The following is a 21,493-nucleotide window of genomic DNA, read 5'->3' on the forward strand; positions in this document are numbered from 1 at the left end:
AGCTCAGTGGTAAAGCACTGAGAGGAAGGCCCCAGGTTTAATCCCTGGCTTTGGCACTTACAAGGCGATGGGAAAAGACCTCTGCTCAAGACCCTGGAAATCTGCTGGCAGTTGGGGCAGACAAAACTGGGCTTGGTGGGCAGATAATTGGACCTCATGTAAGGCAGCTTCCTGTTGCAACGTAATTTAGATTTAATTGCAACCTTGCAAAGTTCGCCCCACCCCACCCCCAAAGTACAACTTATGGTGATTGGAGCACTGAGTCTGTACGGAAAGGCCACGGCGTTTTTGCGGCATTTTAGTTTTTTAAAAAGGAGACTATGGAGGAGGGACGTCATTATAATGTTTATAAAATGACGCATAATACAAAGAAAATAGATAGAGTTTTTTCTCACTGATAATACTAGGAATTTCAGGAATAGGGAGGTCATCCAATGGAATTAATGGGCACGGTAAAGGAAGTTCTTTGCAACAAATTCTTAAATAAGGGTGCAATGCTATGCATGTCTGGGCAGGAAAAAGACCTACCGCTCCCAGCATACACCAGCCAGCCAAAATCTTGTAAGACTTTTTCCTGCTTAAATATGCTTACGATTGCACCCTCAGGGAATTTGTTGCCACAGGATAGAATGATTGCTACTGGCTTACGTGGCTTAAAGGGGAAAGTTAGATGATGATGATTGATGACGACGACGATGACATTTGTATCCCGCCTTATATCACTGGGTACTCAGGGCGGTGCGCAGATAAAATGAGAACAATTAAACTCAGATACCTTCCAGGAAGATTTACCTATGGCTATTAGACATTTTGGCTATATGTAACCTGAATGACCAGAGTCAGTCTACCTCCAAAACCCAGTTAACGTGGTTGGATATCTTGGAACGTTGTTGTTGCTGCTGCTGCTGCTGCTGTTGTGGGACAGAGAGCAGAAGAGAAGCATTGTTTCTACTTAGATGTTCAGAGCGGTGTCAGTGGGGATCTACTTGGGAAATTAACTAGAGTGACCAACTGTCAGGATTTCCCTAGATTTGTCCTTTTTTGGTTCTATCCTGGGGGGCGGGGTGGGGCGGGGCAGGGGCGGTTCTGTAATTTTCTATAATGTCCTGGAATGACACACTTTCCCCTTTAAGGCTGCCATTAGCGTGGTGGTGGAATGACACGCTTTTTGGATGTGTGTAATTCCCACCCCCACACTGCTCCAATGGGGGCCTTAAAGGGGAAAGCGGGTCATTCCTAGACATTATAGAAAAGGGCCCAAGTGAAGCAGTGGGGAGGGCGGGTTGACACGGTTTCCTCTCCTCTGCTCCAATTGGGGGGCTTTAAAGTGGTGGGGGAATGACATGCTTTCCGGAAGATCTGGAAATCTGCTCCCCCCCCCCCCGGGTGTCCTCTTTTTTTGGTTTTCCAAATATGGCTACCCTAAACTAACTTGAAGTTTGAACTTCCTTCTGCTCCCAGATGAGAAGAACGGGCAGCAGCCCCGTTTGCCAGGCACCCCAACTCGCAGCTGCCAGCCATCTCGGCGCTCCGAATCCGACGTCTCGTCCGAACACCATCGACGTGGCTCCAAGGACAAGAAGCTCGTCTCGTCCAACGGGACTCAAGTCCAGCAACCGCCACCCCCGTCCCCACAGCAGCCGTGACGTACGGGGCAGGGGGCCAGCACAGGGGAGGCCAGGGGGAGAAGCAGCCGGAGGAAGCCAACTCTACCGCCCCTGGGAATAGCTGGAGCCGCCCCAGATGGACAGAAAGGAGCCAATGAACTGTACGGATGGGTAAAAGGCCCCACCAGAGACGCAAAGGGGCGGGGATTGGTTCAAATTTAACAGCCCCGTCTCACCCCGGGGCGGAAAGTCGCCATCTTGGGAGCGGCCCATACTGTGAACTTGTAAATAGTTAACAGAAAACAAAACAGATCCACAAAAGAACAGAAGGGGAGGGGGGGGAAGAACATAAAATGGAAACAAAAACAAAGAAAAAGATGGTGGACTGAAGAAAGCAAACAAACCGGAGGAGGAGGAGGAGGAGGAGGAACCGGGCAGGAGCCGGTGGGGCTTGGGAGATTTAATCTGATTCCTTTGTGGGGGAGGGGGGAAGGGGGTGCCTTTATTTACTTGAGCCCTTTTCACAGACTCCGTCCTGATTTCAGTTTGGTCTACGCCATGAGACATCCTCTTTCTCCTGCTTTTCCTTCTGTGGCCTATAAAGCATCAACTTATTTACAATATCATAGGAGCATTAGCTAAAATTGCGAGACAGAGCTAGTCGGAAGATTTCTTGTTTTAGGAGAGGAATTGAAAAGTGTCCATTCCCCTCCTTTCTTCTTTGGATTTTTCCACACTGAGAAACATTTCTTTTTTAAAAATCATCATCATCATCATCATGATTGCCAGCTGAGCGAAATTTAAAATATTTACCGGAACTCTCATAAACACTTTGTTAAAAGCAAAAGTTTGAAAAATTCTCCCCGGAACCGATGGTTTTTTTTTTAATGATCCAAATCTGAATTTCAAGAGGGGAGCCAAAAAATGGAAATTCACATATATTGAAATCCAAACTATGTTGTATTATAAAAAACAGTTGATTGAGAGCTGACATTTGGCAAAGTTATTTATATATTTATTTATTTTCAATTCATATCCTGCCCTTCACTTCAACCCCCCCCTTTTTTTTTAAAAAAAGTGAAAACTATACCTAAAGCCAAAAATTACGTAAAAGCTCCAACAATAAGAGTGATCCAATTTTAACGTACAGTTTTTGGAAGTTGCCGACAGTAAACAAACAAAATTATGTGTGTATGCCCAGGAACAGTCAAACAAACGTTAAAAAATTAATCACCAATCCTTGGTACTGCAAAATGGTTACAGTGCAACATGATTACATTTTCCCTTCCCACGTCCAACCAAGGTTCTGCACTGGTATGGATGCTCTTTATTCCAATTAAATGGCGTTAGGGTGCTTCCGAACAAGGCTTTTTCACCTTGTGCAGTCTTCTTGCCTCATCCACAGAATTTTACAGGGGGTCCAGCTGATGTCATCTGCCCCTAAAGCCAAAAATTACGTAAAAGCTCCAACAATAAAAGTAATCCAGTTTTAAAATACATTTCGTGTTTTTCTACCCTTCTTTCAGCTCCCCCCCCCACTTAGGACAGTGTTTCCGTTAAGGAGGAACGACGAAACAGCGGCACAGTGTCTAGGAGTCTCCCGTCGGGAAGCACATCTAGTGTCAAAGTTGCACAATAACGTGTCACATTTTGGAGATACAAATCCCTGCTAAATGGGTCTTTGTGGTTCCTACACAGACGATGCAAGAATAGCTACAAACTGGGAAATGATACCTTGGGGTGGGCGAGTCCCAAATTATTAGCACCCCTTTCTCCATCAGATAGTCTTCTGTTAACCATTTCATCACACTCCATTTTTATATTTTGAAAACAAACATTGACCCAGTTTGCACGTCATGACTCCCATGAGTTATTTAAACCATGGCTTAGTTATGACTGCGCAGGAGCGAAGGAGTTACCTCCCACCTGCTTCCACTTTGCAAAATATCCCAGGAACATACCAATCCTGGGTTATTTGCCATGACATCTGAACCCAGCACTCTAGCTTGTTCGGAGATAAACAACCTGGAGTTTTAACCCAACAACAAAGCATGGGTTAAAACTTCGGGTCGTTTCTCCCTCAACAACCCAGAGTGCTGGGTTTGGATGTCATGTTGAATAACCCAGGAATGGTCCTGAGATGTTTCACAAAGTAGAAGTGAGCGGAAACCAGCATACTCGCTTGCCTCTGCATAATCATGACTACTCATGGTTTAAACAACCCATGGGCAGTCATTACAGGGTCATTGCGTTTTGTTAGCTAAAACACATACACTTCATTCTCCAAAGGTTAGAGATGTCATAGCTTCCCAAAAAGGCGACTAGAACAAAAATCAAGTCAGATTTAGAATTGATTTCTCTTGTCTGTATTAAAGGCAAACTGTTATTTTATGCAGGTAATTTTTATCAAAATCATGTGTCTAAAAGGTCACATTTTAGTAAAAAAAAAAAACCCCAACTCTTATCCTATTTTTGCCTGACTCCCCTCCCCCTCCAAAACCTCATGTTAGTTATTCTTTGGCGTATCAAAATCTGGTTTGCAAAATTTCAAGGGATGTCATTTACCTGTTGATACCACTCTCTCTAGCTTCTAATTGGCTCTGTCTCGTGTAATTTTAGCAGCCCTTTCAGAACTCTTGAGTGGGTCCATGGCTCATCCCCCCTCTCAAGCCCTCACTCCTTTCCCCTAAAGCTCTGCACCCATTTGCACAAGGCAGCGTGGGGGGTGTGTGGATGTGTGTACAAGTGGGGAGGCTCCACTTGACTGTGTTTTGAAAGCCCTGTGGCCTTGATGGAAGGCAGAGGAGCCCTGGAGATGCCAGCCCTGGGCTTAAACATGGAGGCTGACTCCCAGTTCTTGCGACACTGCTCCTTTTGAACCATGGGTGGCTTTCGCAGGACTCCGTAGCGGTGGGTAGGGAGGTGGGAGGAGCAGGTTGGGAGGAACTTCAGATTTATAGGTCAGTGAGCATCAACAGATCTGGGAAGGGAGAGTTTGGATTTTGACATTGCAACTGGAAGCGGTGTAGTAGGGTGTGTATGTGTGTGTATGGGGAGGGGGAGATTCTACAAAAGCAATCCTGCTTCTCTCTTCCATTCCTCCTCCTTCCCCGTCCTGCTCTGGGCGAGTATTTTCTCCCAGCTGGGAAGGGTAACACAGGATGTGGGTGATGGCGCATGCGGGCGTGCACATGAACAGGAGACAAATGTCTGTAACCTCCCCATCCCACCCCTCTCCGCATCATCTTCTGGCCCCGTGTCTGCCCATCCTTTCGTGAACTCGGCATCATCACGCTCACACACACCACTGCCCAGCTCCCACCTCTCCACTTCCATCTGATTGTCTAAACCTTCTTATGTCCTGTCATCTCCGGGGTCTAATTATTGCTCAGAAAAAGAAAAAATACAAACAATCACTCAAATGTTCCCTTGCTGCAAAGATCCGACAAGTGTCATTTCCATTCGGCCTTCGGGAGGTGCCGCTTTTGCTTTCAACTGACAGGTTGGGATTGAGGGCATCAGGGAGAGGAATGCCGCCCCCCACTCTACAGGGGTGATGGTTCTGGTTGGCTCAGGGGAGCTTTGCTACCAAGCTTTCGTGGAGTCAATCCAAGTACATTCCATGGGGCAGAATCCAGCAGGGCCGCTCCACTTCTGGTTCTGTAGCGTGCGTCAGACCCACTGCTTGCACAACGGGGCTTAGGGAGCACGTGGAGCTTGCAGAAGGCAGTGCTGCCGGCCCAGCCCAATCTGGAAACAAGCATTTCAGCTCATTTCCAAGGTTAGGCTTAGGGACTTCTAAAACTAACCTTGGAAATGAGCTGAAATGCTTGTTTCCAGATTGGGCTGGGCCGGCAGCACTGCCTTCTGCAAGCTCCACGTGCTCCATTCTGGGAACAAGCATTTCTGCTCATTTCCGGGGTTATTTTTTTTTAGCTGTCCTAAAGCAATAGGATAATACCCCGTAAGTGCAAGGATTTGGGGTTGCTGAAGGTACCCCCCCCCCTCTGTACATATACATACATACACATCATTGACAAAACAGAAACTGCAGAGTTGAGTAAACCCTCCCTCAGATCTAAGGGAGGGCCATCTTCAGTCAATGGGGCTTTGCAAATTCAATGAATAGGGTTAGTTATGCCTTGGTGTGTGGATGTTGGATTGCATCTGCAGCGGATTTCTCAGTGGGTTCAATGCAAGAGTTTGGGTTGGGCACTTGGCATGAATGAGCGCAGGTAAGGTGGGTGCATAAACGTGGACAGATGGGAGTCAATTGTGAGTGGTGGATACACATGTCGCCAACAGGTGCTCTGTCTGTGTGTGTGTGTGTGTGTGTGTGTGTGTGTGTGTGTGTGTGAGAGAGAGAGAGAGAGAGAGAGAGAGAGAGAGAGAGAGAGAGAGAGAGAGAGAGAGAGAGAGAGGACTGCTTTGTCCATATGCCAAGAGAGTGGGTGGATGGTGTTCAGAGCATATGAACTTGCATGCAAGTAGAGGTGAGAGAGAGGGCGGTCCAATTCATATGTTACTGCAGAGGTCTGGGAACCACTTCGCTGTGGCTTCTTCCTGCAATGCTCTGGACCCATCCAGATGGAGGGCCCTCAGGGTAAGGCAAATGGTTTGCTGCCTTTCACTGCAAAAGGTCCCAATGGAGGGAAACGCCAGAATGGGAAAGAACCACAAGGAAGAATTCCCAGGTACGTAACGGGCCACAGAGAATGAGCTCCATGTACTCTGTGTGCGTACCATAAAAACGGTGAGAGTCAAGGGTTAGGGTCTGTGCATGTGACTGTGCATGCAAGTAGGGGTGTTAAGAGACACATTTACAGAGCTTGGGTACTGTGTATGTAGAGTGAGTTGATACATGTAGGTAGTCCATGGTGTGTGTGTGTGTGAGAGAGAGAATGGGAATGGAAGAGTATGCATGTTACAAGGAATGAGCAGAGGAGTGTGCAGGTGGGTTTCAGCTCTTTTATCCCCTACAGTTGCAGAAAGATACTGCCCTCTGTCCTTCCACTTTCTATACGGCCCACAAAAGCATTAAATATGGTAGTATTAAGACTGCACCTAAAACACCAATGGCTGTAATCACAATACCCTGCCACGCCTGCAGTTTGGCAGCCACAAAATACAGTCTTCCGTGGACAGGATAGCAATCTAAGGCTTGCAGTTTATTAATTCTCCACCAACAAAAGAAAGGAGGTTGGATAGGAAAAGCTCCTATTACGATAGTTAAAATCAGAGTTTGATGGGGAGAATTGGCGCGACTTGATTTTCCATTTGTGGAAGAAGCAAATTCCCAAAGGGAATATTATAAGAGAGTGTCTTGGAATTCAGTATTCACCACTAAAATGTGGGTAATTCAACTCCTTTTCTTACAGAGGAGGGAAAACAAAGGAGGATCTTGGAATGATTTTTTCAACGGAGGAAGAACGCACAAAGTTGTTGGCTTGGTATTGCTAATACAGGCGGTGGGGAAAGGACTCTATATCCACCCCTCTTAAGAATCATTGCGGGGTATATAATTGTCTGTGTTCAGTTTAAGAAGTTGGGCCTGAACTTTATGGAACAAGATCATTATCCTTCCTCATGACAGCTCCAACAAGCAGCAGTTTCGTGTCCGTATGCGTCTAGAGAGTGAGGTAGGAAGACATAAAACACTGTATTGGGCTACGACTTGCACAGTTCAGCCAGAGCACAGCTACGGCACCAAGATCCAACGTACCAGCCCAGGCCGTGGAGAAGAAGGTGTTTTTGTCTCGCCGTGTCTTGTCACATCAATGAGACAGTGGTGGAGGAACAGAGTAAAGGATGGAATAAAAAACCCTACCCCATCCATGCCACAAAAAGTTCCTAGGGCCATTTATGAGGTAGAATGCGAAGGCCGGTCCCCTCAGCTGATAGTGGATAAAACGGGTTGTTCACACAGCGATGTGAAGGTGGGCAAGGCAAAAACAATGGGTGGGAGAGGGGGGCACTTTGTTGCCACCAGTGTGAGGATGCAAGCAGAATAAAATAGACATTTAAAAATATTGGTTTACAGAGGAGGTGGCTGGTGGGCCCTCTTCTGAGGGAAAGCGAAGGGCTGGGACTACTTCTCAGTCAGTGGAAAGGCCGCTGCTCTGTCTTACCCTTGGGAGCAGAACTAATTTGGCCTGATATAAGGAAAGACAGCTGAAAAGGTTCTCCAGGGAGCAGCAGAAGGACACGGGTAGGCATCCCACAATGGGGTCCCACCATGTTTTTGATTCTCTTTCCCCCATAACAGAAAGCTTGAACTGCTGGTCCAGCCAGTGAAAGGACATGGCAGGATGTGGCCCTTTCTCCTCAGAAAAGTAGGTCCCAGTATCTGTTTGTGTGGGTAGCTTTGTGGACACTGTTCCTCCCTGCAGAGTCATCAGAGCGGTAGAGTCTGCGTCGACACCTGGATGTCCTGGGTATCTCGGTCTGCCAGTCGGTGATTCACGTGGACGGAGCAGGACCCCACGTGCCAGAAGTCTACTGCAAAGAGGCCAAAGAGCACGAACAGGTCCATGGCCAGGGCCCATTCGCAGTAGGCGGCCTCCGAAGTCAGATTCAATGTAAAAAGCACAATCGCTGGGGTTAGAAGAATCAAGGAGAGGAACTAGCCAGTATCTGTCAACCCCAAAATAGATTCCGGATGGGCTGGCAAGAGCCCAAGGCTCACTCCAGGTTTGAGGGGAATCTTGGGCAAAATGCTCCACAGTAGGCCTCATCCTCTTCACTGCCATGCTACCAGCTGCTACCTTGAGGGAGTGGCCTTTGGTACCTCAGAGGTAGAGCACATGCTTTATACCCAGAAGGTCCCAGGTTCAACCCCTGGCATCTCCAGGCAGGGCTCCGAAAGAATCCTGCCTGGAACCCTGGAGAACCACTGCCAGCCAGTGTTGACAATACTGGGGTAGATGGACCGGACCAATGGTTTGACCCAGTATAAAGCAGCTTCCTATATTCCTACGACAGGGATAAAGCAGGTGAGCAAGGAAGCGGCAGAAGCATCTGCCCATGTCCTTTGGGGCAGAGGGTGGATGAGCAAACAGCAGGGCTGGCACACTCTTGCCAGTAGACCCCTGCCAGGTTAGGGGCCCTGGTGAGTGCCTGATCAGGCTGACCTCTAACATCAGCCTTGGAAAAGTCCCAGGTGCTGGGTCACCCAGGCTCCTACTGAACGTTAAGGCCATTTAAATTCTTTGGGAGGACTTGAAGCCAATCCCTGAAGATTTAAAATATTTTTCTCAGGTCTGTATAGCACCGCAAATGCTCATCCCTGAAGAAAAATCCCCGTGAGGTTCACAGCTCTTCAAAGCAACTTTGGTACAAACATAGTTGCGTTTCCTGTGCCCTTCAATGCCCCCCCCCCATCAACAAGCACTGAAGTCCGTCACATAATTCTCTAAGTCCTGGCCCAGAATTCTGACCCCTTTTCCCTCCCCACAACCCTGTAAATGCCATGTTCAGGATACTGCCGATGAAGAAGGCGGTGCCGCAAAAGCTGAGGGAGAACCGGAGCGGCGCCATCCACGACCCTCCGTGTCTCGGATTCACTCGGTTGGTCAGAAACGCTTGGACCCAGAAATAAATGATGCCCACCACAAATGCCAAGAAGGCTCCCACCAGATGGGTTTCCAGCTGGTTATATTGCTGTGGGGTGGGGGGACACAACAGAATAACATTACCAGAGCATCCCCTGCAGTACCAAATCTATGCAGAGCTTATGTTATAGGGTAGGGAAAGACAGTGGGAACCTTTAATGTTACCCACAAGCCTGGCTCCTCCCAGTTTTAGCCAAATAATCTTCCCACCCCATCCCAGTGGCCTTTTTAAAAAGTATGGCTAAAGGAACACCCACAAAAGTTGAGAGAGGCAGGCCTCTTCTGCCCCTTCCACCATAATTGGAGTAGCGTTTCTCCCGCCCCCAAGATCTCTTTTCCACCCACCACTGGCTCTTCATACTACATCCATCCTCCTGCACCACCTTACCTGGAAATTGCCCACAAGAGATGCCCCAAAGGCAAAAAGTAGGCCTAGAATAAGCCCGGCTAGATTTAAACGGGAGTGACAGCCGTAATCCCGCACCTGTTGGTACTTCAGATAGCAGATCACCATGCCTGGAAGAGACATTGTGCCAAATTTACTCCATAATAGACCCTCACTTAAACTGCTGCCTAAGAGTCTAAGACATATTTTTAAAAGAAAGAGCACGTTTCTAGTCCTTAAGGTGGAGAAAGGAAGTTGAAGTGGGGGAGGCAGAATTTCAGGTGATTTCAGCGTTCTTGCCTTTCCTCTCCAAATGACTAGTCTGAGAACAAGGAAGCTTTGGTTGGTACAGAATTTGGAGTTTCCCTTGGTAGAGAAGTGTGCTTTTGGTAGCAAACTGTATAAGGCCAAGCCCTGAATCAGCTTCCTCTAGGACACCTGGAAGCTGATTCCAGTTGGGGACTGTCGGGGTGAGGGGAGAGTGGGAGTGAGAAAGAGAAAGTATTTGTTTTGCCTTCAGAACCGTAGGATTCAAGGCCATCCAATGATTGGCAGCAGAACTCTCAAAAGAAGTTACTTATTAACATGATACACAGAATGAATTTACAGAACTCACTGCCCTAGGAGGGGGGGGTGTATGTGTGTGCGTCTCACTGGCTTGGATAGCTTAAAAGAGGGTGGACAAATTTATGCCATGGAGACCTCTGTGTGGCTATTTTAGCAGTGGGTGGTGGGTGGGTGGGTTTCATCTGTGTGCCACTCTTCCCCCCCGTCCCCGCACGGCTGAGTCCCAGCCCTTGCAGCTAATAATTCTCCGATCCCAGATACCTTGTGGGGTTCTGACACTCACACATACCTGTTCTGACACTCACACATACCGATCTCAGATCGGAGATAGCAGGGGGGAAGCCCTTCGAGGAGTTTCCTCTGAGAGTAGGGCTTGGAGCTTAAACCCTTCCCTGTGGTGAAGCTACAAAAGGCATTGTGGGTCAGACTGGCATGACCCATGGGCCAGGGTGACCATATGAAAAAGAGGACAGACATATATCATTTGTATATATGGAGAACCTGGTGAAATTCCCTCTTCATCACAACAGTTAAAGCTGCAGGAGCTATACCAGAGTGACCAGAATTAAAAGAAGGCAGGGCACCTGCAGCTTTAACTGCTGTGATTAAGAGGGAATTTCACCAAGTTCACCTTATATACAAATGACACCTGCTGATATTTCCTTTTCAATACAACTGTTAAAGATACAGGAGCCCTATCCTGCTTTTCATATGGTCACCCTACCATAGGCCAGAGGTTCTGTACCCCTGCACTAGAGAGAGGTATCAGTAGGCGGGGGGGGGGGGAAGTCCCACCATTTGCAGGAGTACAGAAACTTTTTAGAACACCCCTCCACCTGGAAGAGCTCAATGAGGACTTCGTATGCTCACGGGAAAACAAAAAAGGGAATGGGAGAGAATACTACTATATTTATTTCTTACCCGCCTCTCCCTCTGGATCGAGGCAGGGAACAATGCTAAATACAATATAATACAACTGGTTAAAAGAACATGTAAAACAATACAATATTAAAATAATCACAACTTCTTAAAATTCTTAGGTTTAAAATTCATCTGGGTAGGCCAGCCGGAAGAGACTAGTCTTTATGGCTGTCTTAAACTCAGAGAGAGTATTAAGGAGAGAAGGAATGGACTGGAACCAACATTTTGTTGCAGGTCCTAGTTGCAGTGGGAAAAACTGCAAGGATACATTCTTAAGGGTTCGAAATATACTCAGCTGTTTCATCGTGTGAAAACGGCAGGCTGTGCCCCGCATGGTTGCTTGCAGTCCAGTCTTACGCGCAGTTACTCAGAAGCAAGCCTCGCTGAGTTCAACGCGACTGACTCCCAACTGTGTGCATGCAGGAGGGCAGCCTTAGCGTCCATGTGCGGGCATTGGCACGCATGTGCACCAGAGACCAACCCGTTAAATTCCACACCCTCCCTCAGAGGTAAAATGCCTACAGAGGGAGCTGAATCCAGAAGAAGGACAACTCTAGCGAGTCATTCTAACAAAAACGTTCACACGTCCTTCCCTAAAGGCAAAAAACCCAATAAATAAGGAGATCGGTTTACCAGGATCGGTTCCTGCAAAACAGTGTATGAAACTTCCTGACTGTTAGAGCAGTACGACAATGGAACCAGTTACCTAGGGAGGTTGTGGTCTCTCCCACACTAGAGGCCTTCAAGAGGCAGCTGGACAACCATCTGTCAGGGATGCTTTAGGGTGGATTCCTGCATTGAGCAGGGGGTTGGACTCGATGGCCTTGTAGGCCCCTTCCAACTCTGCTATTCTATGAGTCTATGAAAGACGAAATGAGAAAGATCAAACTTACCCAAAAAAGCTCCTACATTAAGGACTTGACCAAATACACAGCTTTGGGGTGGGTAGGCGCCACACGTGCTGAGGAGAGACAAATTGGGGAATTTCATACGACTAGAACCAAATTTAGAAGTTGGAGCAGATCCCGGGGCTGGGGGAGCTTTCTGAGAAATGCAGTTTACTCGTACCTGATATAAGGAAAGGCTTCTGTGACATTTACGGAGCCATTTGCAACTGCCATGGCAAACCTGGGGAAACAGGAATTTCGTGAGACCAAACCACTAAAACTGGTTTTATTCTTCCTAACCCATTTAAGTAGTAGTGTAACACATCACCCACTCTCTTGCATAACAGGAAGTTCTTTGGTCAGTTTTCTTGCAAAAAGAGAATACTTAAGTCTTCTGGGTTTTAAAATCATAGTATAAATATACTAGGGTAACCATATGGAAAGGAGGACAGGGCTCCTGTATCTTTAACAGTTGCATTGAAAAGGGAATTTCAGCAGGTGTCATTTGTATATATGGAGAACCTGGTGAAATTTCCTCTTGATCACCACAGTTAAAGCTGCAGGAGCTATACTAGAGTGACCAGATTTAAAAGAGGTCTGGACCTGTTTTGCACGTAACTGCAATTCATGGGTTTTTCAACCCATGAATTGCTAGGGTACAGCACCATCTGCTTTACATCTGGCTTTGTAAACAACCCAAGAATTGTAATTGTAATGACATGCAAACTTGCCACTCTGGGTTGTTTAGGGTTAAACAACCCAGAATTTTAACCCGACAACTATGGATGAACATTGGATTACAACTCCGGGTTGTTTAACCCTAAGCAACCCAGAGTACTAGATTTGCACATGACATCAACAACTCAGGAATGGAACGCTCCTGGGTTGTTTACTAAGCCGAATATAAATGGAAGCTATGAGCGTGTAAGAGCAGTGCACTCGCACTACATACATACATCTGTACACACACACATACACCTTGTTTCATATTACTGTAGGGTTGACAACAAGCCTAGGGTGACCATATGAAAAGGAGGACAAGGCTCCTGTATCTTTAACAGTGGTGTTGAAACGGGAATTTCATCAGGTGTCATTCGTATATATGGAGAATCTGGTGAAATTTCCTATTCATCACACCAGTTAAAGGTGCAGGTGCCCTGCCCTCTTTTAAATCTGGTCACTCTAGTATAGCTCCTGCAGCTTTAACTGTTGTGATGAAGAGGAACTTTCACCAGGTTCTCCATATATACAAATGACCCCTGTTGAAATTCCCTTTTCTATGCAACTGTTAAAGATACAGAAGCACTGTCCTCCTTTTCATATGGTCACCCTAAACAAGCCTGTGTGTGTGTGTGTGGGGGGGGGGAAATAAAAAAAATCTAGTCTGTCCCCTTCCCCAAACTGGTGCCCTCCAGACGTGTTGGACTACAACTCTCAGCAATGGCCATGTTGCCTGGAAATGATGAGAGTCCCAGTCCAACACATCTGGAGGGCACCAGGTTGAGGAAAGCTGCCCTGTCTCTTTAACAGAGGCTTGGTCTACAGCTATCAGCAAGCCATGCTCTTCTTAGGGAGTTCAGTACAAACACCTGCTAATCTTGGCTGATCAAAACTGCTGTTCAAGGGAGGGCTGCAGGGCCAGGTTCAAAAGCCAGCAACCCTAAATTGGACAGGGCCCCACCCCCCACTCTGTTTCTAGTAGGAGTTTGTGCTCCAGAGGAAAACATTGCTAGACTGGAATTTACGTTGAACATATTGCAAAAAACAAGCTGACTATCAATCCCCAATCAAAACCTGAAATAGAAACAAAGCGGTGTTATACCAGGCTGGACTATTGATCCAGCTAGCCCAATATTAGATATTTCAACAGGCTGCAATTTTCCGAGGGTCTCTGGCTGAGAGAGGGATCGTCCCCATCACTTGCAATTGGATTCTCTTAACTGGAGCCACTGCGGATTGAACCTGAGACCTTCTGCATGCAAAGCAGATGCTCTACCACTGAGCTCCTCCCTGCTACCATCTCAATATCAGAGCTGAGCTGACACATGTAACGGCCCCTTTCCCACCATCTAGGTCAGCCGGTCCTGGTGGGGCCTTAGCTATGCCCCCACTCACCTCACCCCACCCCAAAGATGAGCCCGTCCCATGGGTTGATTACTCACACAGCCCAGAAGCCGATAATCCCCCCTACGGTTAGGACCACAGGAAGGAGAGCCCAGAGCCGCATGGTGGCGGAAGACCTAAAGATGAAAAGCAGACGGAGACGACATCAAGAGCAGCCTTGGTGGCCCAGGGTTCCTGGGTACTTTACGAATGGAACGGGAAAATGCCTGGGAGAGAGGTGAGGATCCCTGGATTTTATGTGTCATTGGGACGGAGCAGGAGGATGGCCTGAGCAAAGAGACCTGAACCTAGAACCATGTGGAGTGGGTGGGTTAGGAGGAGGGGACAGGCTAGCGGGTTAGATAGCTGCAAGTCAAGACTCTATGGCTTACTCATTGGGCCCATCAACTAGATGATTCCCCAGTTCTACTCATTCCAGGGGGCCTCATCTCTCCTCTCCAGAGACTCCCTGCCTCACTCTGTACCACTGGAATTAAAGAGAGAAAGGGAAAACAAAGAGAAGGAGATTTCCACTTACAGTATACTTATCAATTTCCCCTGCCCCGCCTCTCACTCAGCGAGGCTGAGCTCCTTGCAGTACTTAAAGCAAATGGCCCTCTTCTTAGGATCTAGAGACCACAGGGAGAATGAACTACAATAGGGTGTTTGAGCTGGCACTTGGGAACGGGCAAGGTCAGAAGTTCTTTATGGGGCAATGGAACAGAGAGTTTGGGAACCAGGACTCCTGGGTCTCATTTTGTCCTTTGAGTCTTCAGAGCCATGTAATTTCAAGGGTTTCCTTACCCTGGAATTATCTGCTAGCTGTGCTGTTCCTCGCCCTGTCCAGGAACACACCTTTCTCTCTGGCAGGTCGAAAGTGGAGTGTGCCAGGGTGCCTTCCAATAACCCCACCCAGGATCGGGCAAAGGGTGCTGAGATAGATAGTGCATTTACGGTGAGACATCTGTTCTGAAGGGACACAGTTTTACTGCCACATCAATAACACTTTACTCAAACGATTGGTCCCTCCATGGTCGGCTAGCCATGGTTTAATCAAAGCTGTGTGTTCCTTCCTAACAGAGAACCAGCAAGACTGGATTCTCTCTGGGGAGATTTGAGGGCACAGGGTTAGAGAAGGGGGCATGCAGGAGCTGGGAGCCAAGACACCTGGGTTCTGATGAAGGGGAGTGGGGTTCAGTGGTTTGGGGGCAGGGAAGGTGCCAGCTGGCAGAAACAGCTCAGCATTGCCAAAGTAAGATTCTGGGTCCATCTAACCCAGTACTGTTGACAATGGTTTGCATGATCACTGCAGCTCGCCATGACCGCATCTTGTGTCATTCCAACCCAGTGAGAGTGAGTTGTTGGCATGGTTAACAAACTGCTCAGAACCCGTGGGCTGTTTTAGGGTTGTGGGTGGTTTATTAAACACACCAACAACCCACCCTCACCAGGTTCGGACGACATGACAAGCCATGGTTGCGGCTTGAATATTCAAAATGACTGCCCGCGTGTGCTGCAACCGAATGTGGCTTAAATAACTCATGGTGGGCTGCTTGAGCATGCGCACTGAGACCTCGTTTGCATGATTGCAGCATAGTTAACAAGCTGTGGTATCTGGTTAACCCCCTCCAGATGTGCTGACCAGCTTTCTGTAATTATCCTCACTGATGCAGCTTGCTATGTTGTCTGAAACTGGGCAACATGGCTTGTTTGATGGGGTATTGGGTAACAACCTTTAAATAACACATGGGCTGTTGTTGGGTTATTTGAGGGTTGCTGTCCACCCCCCACCCCAACAAGCCATGTTGTCTATGTTCAGATGATTTGGCAAACCGCACCAGGGAGAGTAATTATGGAAACCTAGTCAGTGCTCATGGCGAGGGAAATAAATCACCCTGACTTATTTTCCTCCCTGTGATCATGCAGAGCAGCCCAATCTATTTCAGGGTTTGAGGCAGGATTTTTTCCTAGCCCTACGTGGAGACGTCAGGGATTGAAACTGGGTCTTTCTGCATGCAAAGTAGGTGTTCCAACACTGAACATGACTTTTCTGGAACAGGAGTATGTTGAAATAAGAGCAGTGAGTGGTCTAGTTCAGAGGTCACATTTAGATTCTCCCAACCTAGGGCTGCTAAAAATAATAATAAAAAATTAGAGACAGTCTTTTAGATCTCACTATGCGGCTTTTCAGCCTGATGCAGTAAGAGGCAAGGCCTGCGACAGTAGGTTGGCCAGATGCAAAAGAGGACAGGGCTCCCGTGCCTGTAACAGTGGTGTAGACAGGGGAATTTCAGCGGGTCACGCTTGTCATGCACCTGCTGAAATTCCCTCTTCTTCTGCACCAATTATTAAAGGGCAGGAGACCCCTCCTCTTTTGTCACTGCTGCAGCTTCTCCTGCCAGGCCTCATTGTCTATCCTGATTGCTGTGTGGTGTACCTGGAGCCCTAATCAATTACGGCAGGTTGAGGAATGGGGAGAGGGGTTGACAAGGCCAGGGACAGAATGGCCAGAAGAATCCAACAGGGCCTTATCTTCTGTGGCTCCAGGAAAGTTAAGCAGCAGTCTATATGCCAGCCTTTCCCAAGCTGATGCCCTCCAGATGTGTTACAGTACAACTCCCATAAACTGAGAGTTGGCTGAGGGATTCTGGGAGTTGTAGTCCATCACACTGGAGGGCACCGGGTTGAGGAAGACTGGTACACACTTACCTGAGAGGAAGCCCAGTTGAATATTAAAGGACTTACTTCTGAGTAGACATGCAGGATCGCTCTGTAAAAGGTGCATATTCTCCAGTTTGGAATCTGGCAATCCTATACAGACCATAATAGGCACACTCCTTTCTCCTCTGTTGTGTACTGATTCTCCCCTTTCTTCACTGGTTTCTTTTACCCATAGCTTGCCACGTCATACAACTTGGCCAACGTTTCTTTGCCCAAACCGGTTGCTGGGGAGCATGGGCGGGAGGGTGCTGTTGTACTCCTGTCCTGCTTGTGCGTTTCCTGTGGGTTGGCCACTGTGTGAACAGAGTGCTGGACTAGATAATAATAATAATGGACCGTTGGTCTAATCCAGCATGGCTGTTCTTATGTTCTCATATTGGCGATGGTTGGTTCAGCTCAACACTCTTTCCTCTGCCTGACGTCAAATGGGCCCATGGAGTAACCCACCTCCTTATCTCGCTTGTTAAAATAAAATGGCAGGAAACACAGGAAACAAAACCACAAAAAGCTCTTAGACAAGGTTGCCTGTTGCTCCGAGGACACAAGCAACATCTGGCCTCCACTGCCTTTTACCTTAGGTTACAATCAACCTGAACTTAAGTTGGGATGTAACCCTGCAGGCTTACACGAGGTCAGCAAAGTTAGGCATCTTGAATTTAGGAAATTGGAAGAGGTGCTACTGGATTGGCAGGAACCCCAGGACGGCTGAGCCAGATAAACACAAGGCGTGTGACACATTTTACGACCTATGGATCAAGTGACAATTGTTATGTATTTCTGTGTAACTGGAGAGAAGATGACATGTCTGTTTTTTGTGGTGCCCGGGGATGCAGACATCCATAAGAAATGGCTAATCTTTACTCAGTATCTCCACAATGAAGGTAACCATCATAGGCGTGCGCAAGGGGTGTGCCAGGTGTGCCCAGGCACACCCTAATATCTCAAGCAATAAGCACCAAAATGGGGGGGGGGGCATTGAGTAGGGATTCAGAAAAGGATTGAGATGCAGTGAAAATGGTCTTCTGGATGCTCTGTTGAAGCCCCCCCCCCCCCTCCGTGACTGCAACTCATTGCTCCTGGCAGCAGGAGCAAAAAGGAATCGCCCTGCTGGGAGCCTCTCTGCCAGGAGCCACACTTCAAAGAGTCCAAGAGGAGGGACCTTGAAGGCTAATATCACCTCCTAAGCCCCTTCTTGAGCCAGTGTCACCATAAAACACCACCAATGCTGGGCCCTCCTGCGGTCAAGCAAGCCGAACATGGAGTAGGGCATCGGTGTCTACAGTGTTTAATAAATAAACGCATAAAAATTATGTCCTTTATGACTGAGTATTCAATAAATGTTAACCTTTTTTTTTAAAAAAAATCCCTGAACGCACACCCTAATGAAATGTGCTGTGCATGCCTATGGTAACCATGCCTTCTTTCTAACATCTAACCCTCTCTGTATGTTTGCTCTTTCATACTGGGGGAAATCCAGTACTGTGTTGGCCAGCCCTGAACCCTAGACTGTGAGAATGTCCCCACTATATGTCTCCAGGTATTTGGGGCACTTGTCTGACCGGGAAATGCTAGCAAATAACGTTGGATACCGAGTTAGACCCTTGGTCTGTCTAGCCAAGTCAACACTGACTGGCAGCAGCGGCTCTCTAGGGTTTCAGTCCGGATTCGTTCCTAGCCCTACCCGGAGAGTTGATCCTGCAATCTTCCACATGCAAAGCAGGAGCTCTGCCACTGAGCTATGGCTCTGCTACTGACATTTGGGGACGATGACATCAGAACATGAGAAGAGCCTTGGATCAGACCAAGGATCCGTCTAGTCCAGCATTCTGTTCACACAGTGGCCAAACAGCTGTCGACCAGGGACCCACACACAGCAGCACCCCACCCATGTTCCCCAGCAACTGATGTACATAGGCTCAATGCCTCTGCTACTTGAGATAGCACATAGGCATCAGGACTAGTAAGAGTAAGATCAGCAAGTTAATTTTGACTACAGGAAAGGCAATCCAGAGTGGGTCTTTGCAGCTTTTGCGTTTATTGCTGGAGACAGTTTTGCTACAAATCGGATTTATGTTGTTTTTAATACAGTGTTCCGACAAGGAAATAGTAGCGAAATCCGCATTCGCAGAGTTAGTGTTTGCAAATGCAAATTAAGGCCCTTAAGCGAGATGATGCAAAAGTTCAGCAGACTGAAATGTAAGTACTTCTATTTGCAAAGGCAGAACATCTTGAATACTAGAGCAGGCAGGCATTGCTTTATTATTGAATCCTTTTTGGTTTTGCCTCCCCCCACTCCCCAAATATGAAACAAAACAAATAGAAATGCTCATGGCGAGAGCAATATTTGCTATTAAACTGCTGACCTGCCTCTGCTGACCTGGGTCAGCCCCCACTGAACTCAATGGGGCTTGCTTCTGAGTAGACCCTAGTATGTAGGGTGGCCCTATGAAAAGGAGGACAGGGCTCCTGTACCTTTAACAGTTGCATAGAAAAGGGAATTTCAGCATGCAGCACCTGGTGAAATTCCCTCTTCATCACAACAGTGAAAGCTGCAGGAGCCCTGCCATCTTTTGGATCTGGTCACTCTAATATAGCTCCTGCAGTTTTCACTGTTGTGATGAAGAGGAAATTTCACCAGGTTCTGCTGAAATTCCCCTTTTCTATGATACAGGAGCCCTGTACTCCTTTTCATAGGGTCAGGTTGTTGTTCATCATATAAGGGACTGTGTTTAAAATCAACCTGTTATGTTAAAATGCAAATGTTAGCCTCTTGCTAGGATGGTACCATCATGCAGCGTAACCTGCAATTTCCTTCTGGTGAGAGATAATTGCCTCTGTGGGAGGCTCCCTGACTTCAGGAATGTCTTTGGAGCCACTGTGTCGGCACGTTCCTGCCCAAGGTAGGCAGGTAGGGCTACCCATTTCATGACCGATGGGCATGACCTTTGTAAAGGTCCACAGAGGCCTGGGGGCAGAATGTTCACTGCTGGATCCCCTTCCCTCCCACCCCCACCATCAACAGTCTGGCAATACCTTTGTTAGGACCAAGGCTCCCTCTATGTGTGTGGGAAGCCTGGGGCATTTGCCCGTCCCCCCAGATGGATCTGCCCTGCCTTCTTTTGTATCTGGTCACTCTACAAAAGAGGGCAGGGCTCTTGCAGCTTTAATTGTTGTGACAAAGAGGGAATTTCACCAGGTGCTGCACCCTTACAAAGGATACCTGCTGAAATTCCCTTTTCTACACAACTGTTAAAGATGCAGGAGCCCTGTCCTCCTTTCCATAGGGTCACCCTAAGATATGGTCAATGATGAAAGCCAAAGGTTTGGAAGGATTATGTACCAGCATGCAGAGAGTCAGTTGAAATAAGGGGCAGGATGTTTAAAAAGAGGGGGATGTAATATTTAGAAATGGTCAAGGGTGCATTCTCTCAGGCCACCAGAGGGGGCAGTAAAGAGCACAACACAGTGTGGTAAGGAACATACTGCAAGGCTGAATACAAAAGGTTTCTGTTACAAAGATAAGTTGGGGTCAACCTGTTTATGAGATAGAACACCCAAACAGGCAGGGGGCCACCATCTTTGGCTGGCCAAGATGAATATTAGGGTCCCCAGCAGCATTCCCCCTCCCCTGATGGTTGAGTGCTTCGACCAGCAGCAAAATAATCTCCAATGGCTTTTCCTACAGGAATGGTATTTGGGCAGCATTTTGGCTTCAGTTACTGCTCAGCAAAAGGGCACGGACCCCCCCTCCACCGCCCAATGCCAAGCAGCGGCTGGAAAAGCCTCCCCTCCCCACTTCTCTTGGGAGATAGAGGGGGGAGGGTAGAGGGAGGAAATTTCCTAGGGTGACCATGTATGCATTACTAAAAGAGGAGATGGCATTACTTAAAAAGGGACAAAAGACATTTTAACATAACATATGCACATGCAAAATTAAATATAGTGGTGCACGTTTAGAAATAATAGCTGTTATTTATTTATTTATTATTTATTTATTACATTTCTATCCCGCTGTTTTTCCTCCAGTGGGTTTCCATGGCCAAGTGGGGGACTAGAACCCAGGTCTCCCGACTCCAACACTTTAGCCACTACACCACACTGGCACACTGTTACTGAAACAGAAATACTTGACATCTCACCATACTGAAGACGACTGTGTCCAGATGAGCTGGGTGGCTGCTCTGGCTGCTTTCCAGGTCATGAGCAACTTCAAGGTTCCTGCCGCTCACCTGTCTTCTGGTTCAACAACCTTAAATCACACCGGGACCGGGCAGCCAGTCAAACAGAGGACTGCGCTCTGCCAACTCTCCAAAATAGAGGACTTCCCTCTGTAACGTAGGACACCTGGCCACCTTCTGATCTGATGCTCAGTGCTGGGAAAGCCTTGTCACTCAGCCATGGCAAGTGTCATTGTAAACAGGAGACCAGTTTCTGCCCCCCTACAACAAGCATAAAGAGGAGGGTGGGAATAAAGGCTGCCTTTATGCAAGTGTTGGGGCCTGGGCTTTGGAAACACCCCCACTCCCATAAAAATTCTTTAAATGTCAGGCCTCCCCTGAGAATCCAGCAAACCTGCCCCAGGGCAAAACTGGCTTGTTGTACCTTTTCAGCAAGGAGTTTCAGTGCAGGAATGAAATCTGTCCCTGCCCGGAGGTGAAGATACTTTTGGAGACTGCATCATGATGATGTTAT

At 47.6% G+C, this 21,493-nt stretch overlaps 2 protein-coding genes across 2 annotated transcripts in view; one reads left to right on the top strand and one right to left on the bottom strand.

Annotated features, from left to right (window-relative positions):
* The window catches only part of BRSK1 (BR serine/threonine kinase 1), a 56,339-nt gene extending 53,998 nt beyond the window's left edge, over positions 1 to 2,341 (top strand). Inside the window, exon 19 of the mRNA XM_063137838.1 lies at positions 1,462 to 2,341. Within this exon, the coding sequence (XP_062993908.1) occupies positions 1,462 to 1,646 (185 nt within the window). The 3' untranslated portion in view covers positions 1,647 to 2,341. The remainder of the gene's footprint in view (positions 1 to 1,461) is intronic.
* A 5,660-nt stretch (positions 2,342 to 8,001) lies between these two features.
* On the bottom strand, positions 8,002 to 14,204 carry TMEM150B (transmembrane protein 150B). Its single transcript, XM_063137987.1, has 6 exons — positions 14,140 to 14,204; positions 12,159 to 12,218; positions 11,984 to 12,051; positions 9,606 to 9,733; positions 9,089 to 9,266; positions 8,002 to 8,201 (listed from the first exon to the last, which is right to left on the bottom strand). The coding sequence occupies exons 1-6, from the start codon at positions 14,202 to 14,204 to the stop codon at positions 8,002 to 8,004; spliced, it is 699 nt and encodes a 232-aa protein (XP_062994057.1).
* Positions 14,205 to 21,493: the final 7,289 nt, after the last annotated feature.

Source organism: Elgaria multicarinata, chromosome 11, assembly GCF_023053635.1.
Source record: "Elgaria multicarinata webbii isolate HBS135686 ecotype San Diego chromosome 11, rElgMul1.1.pri, whole genome shotgun sequence".
Taxonomy (NCBI): Eukaryota; Metazoa; Chordata; class Lepidosauria; order Squamata; family Anguidae; genus Elgaria; species Elgaria multicarinata.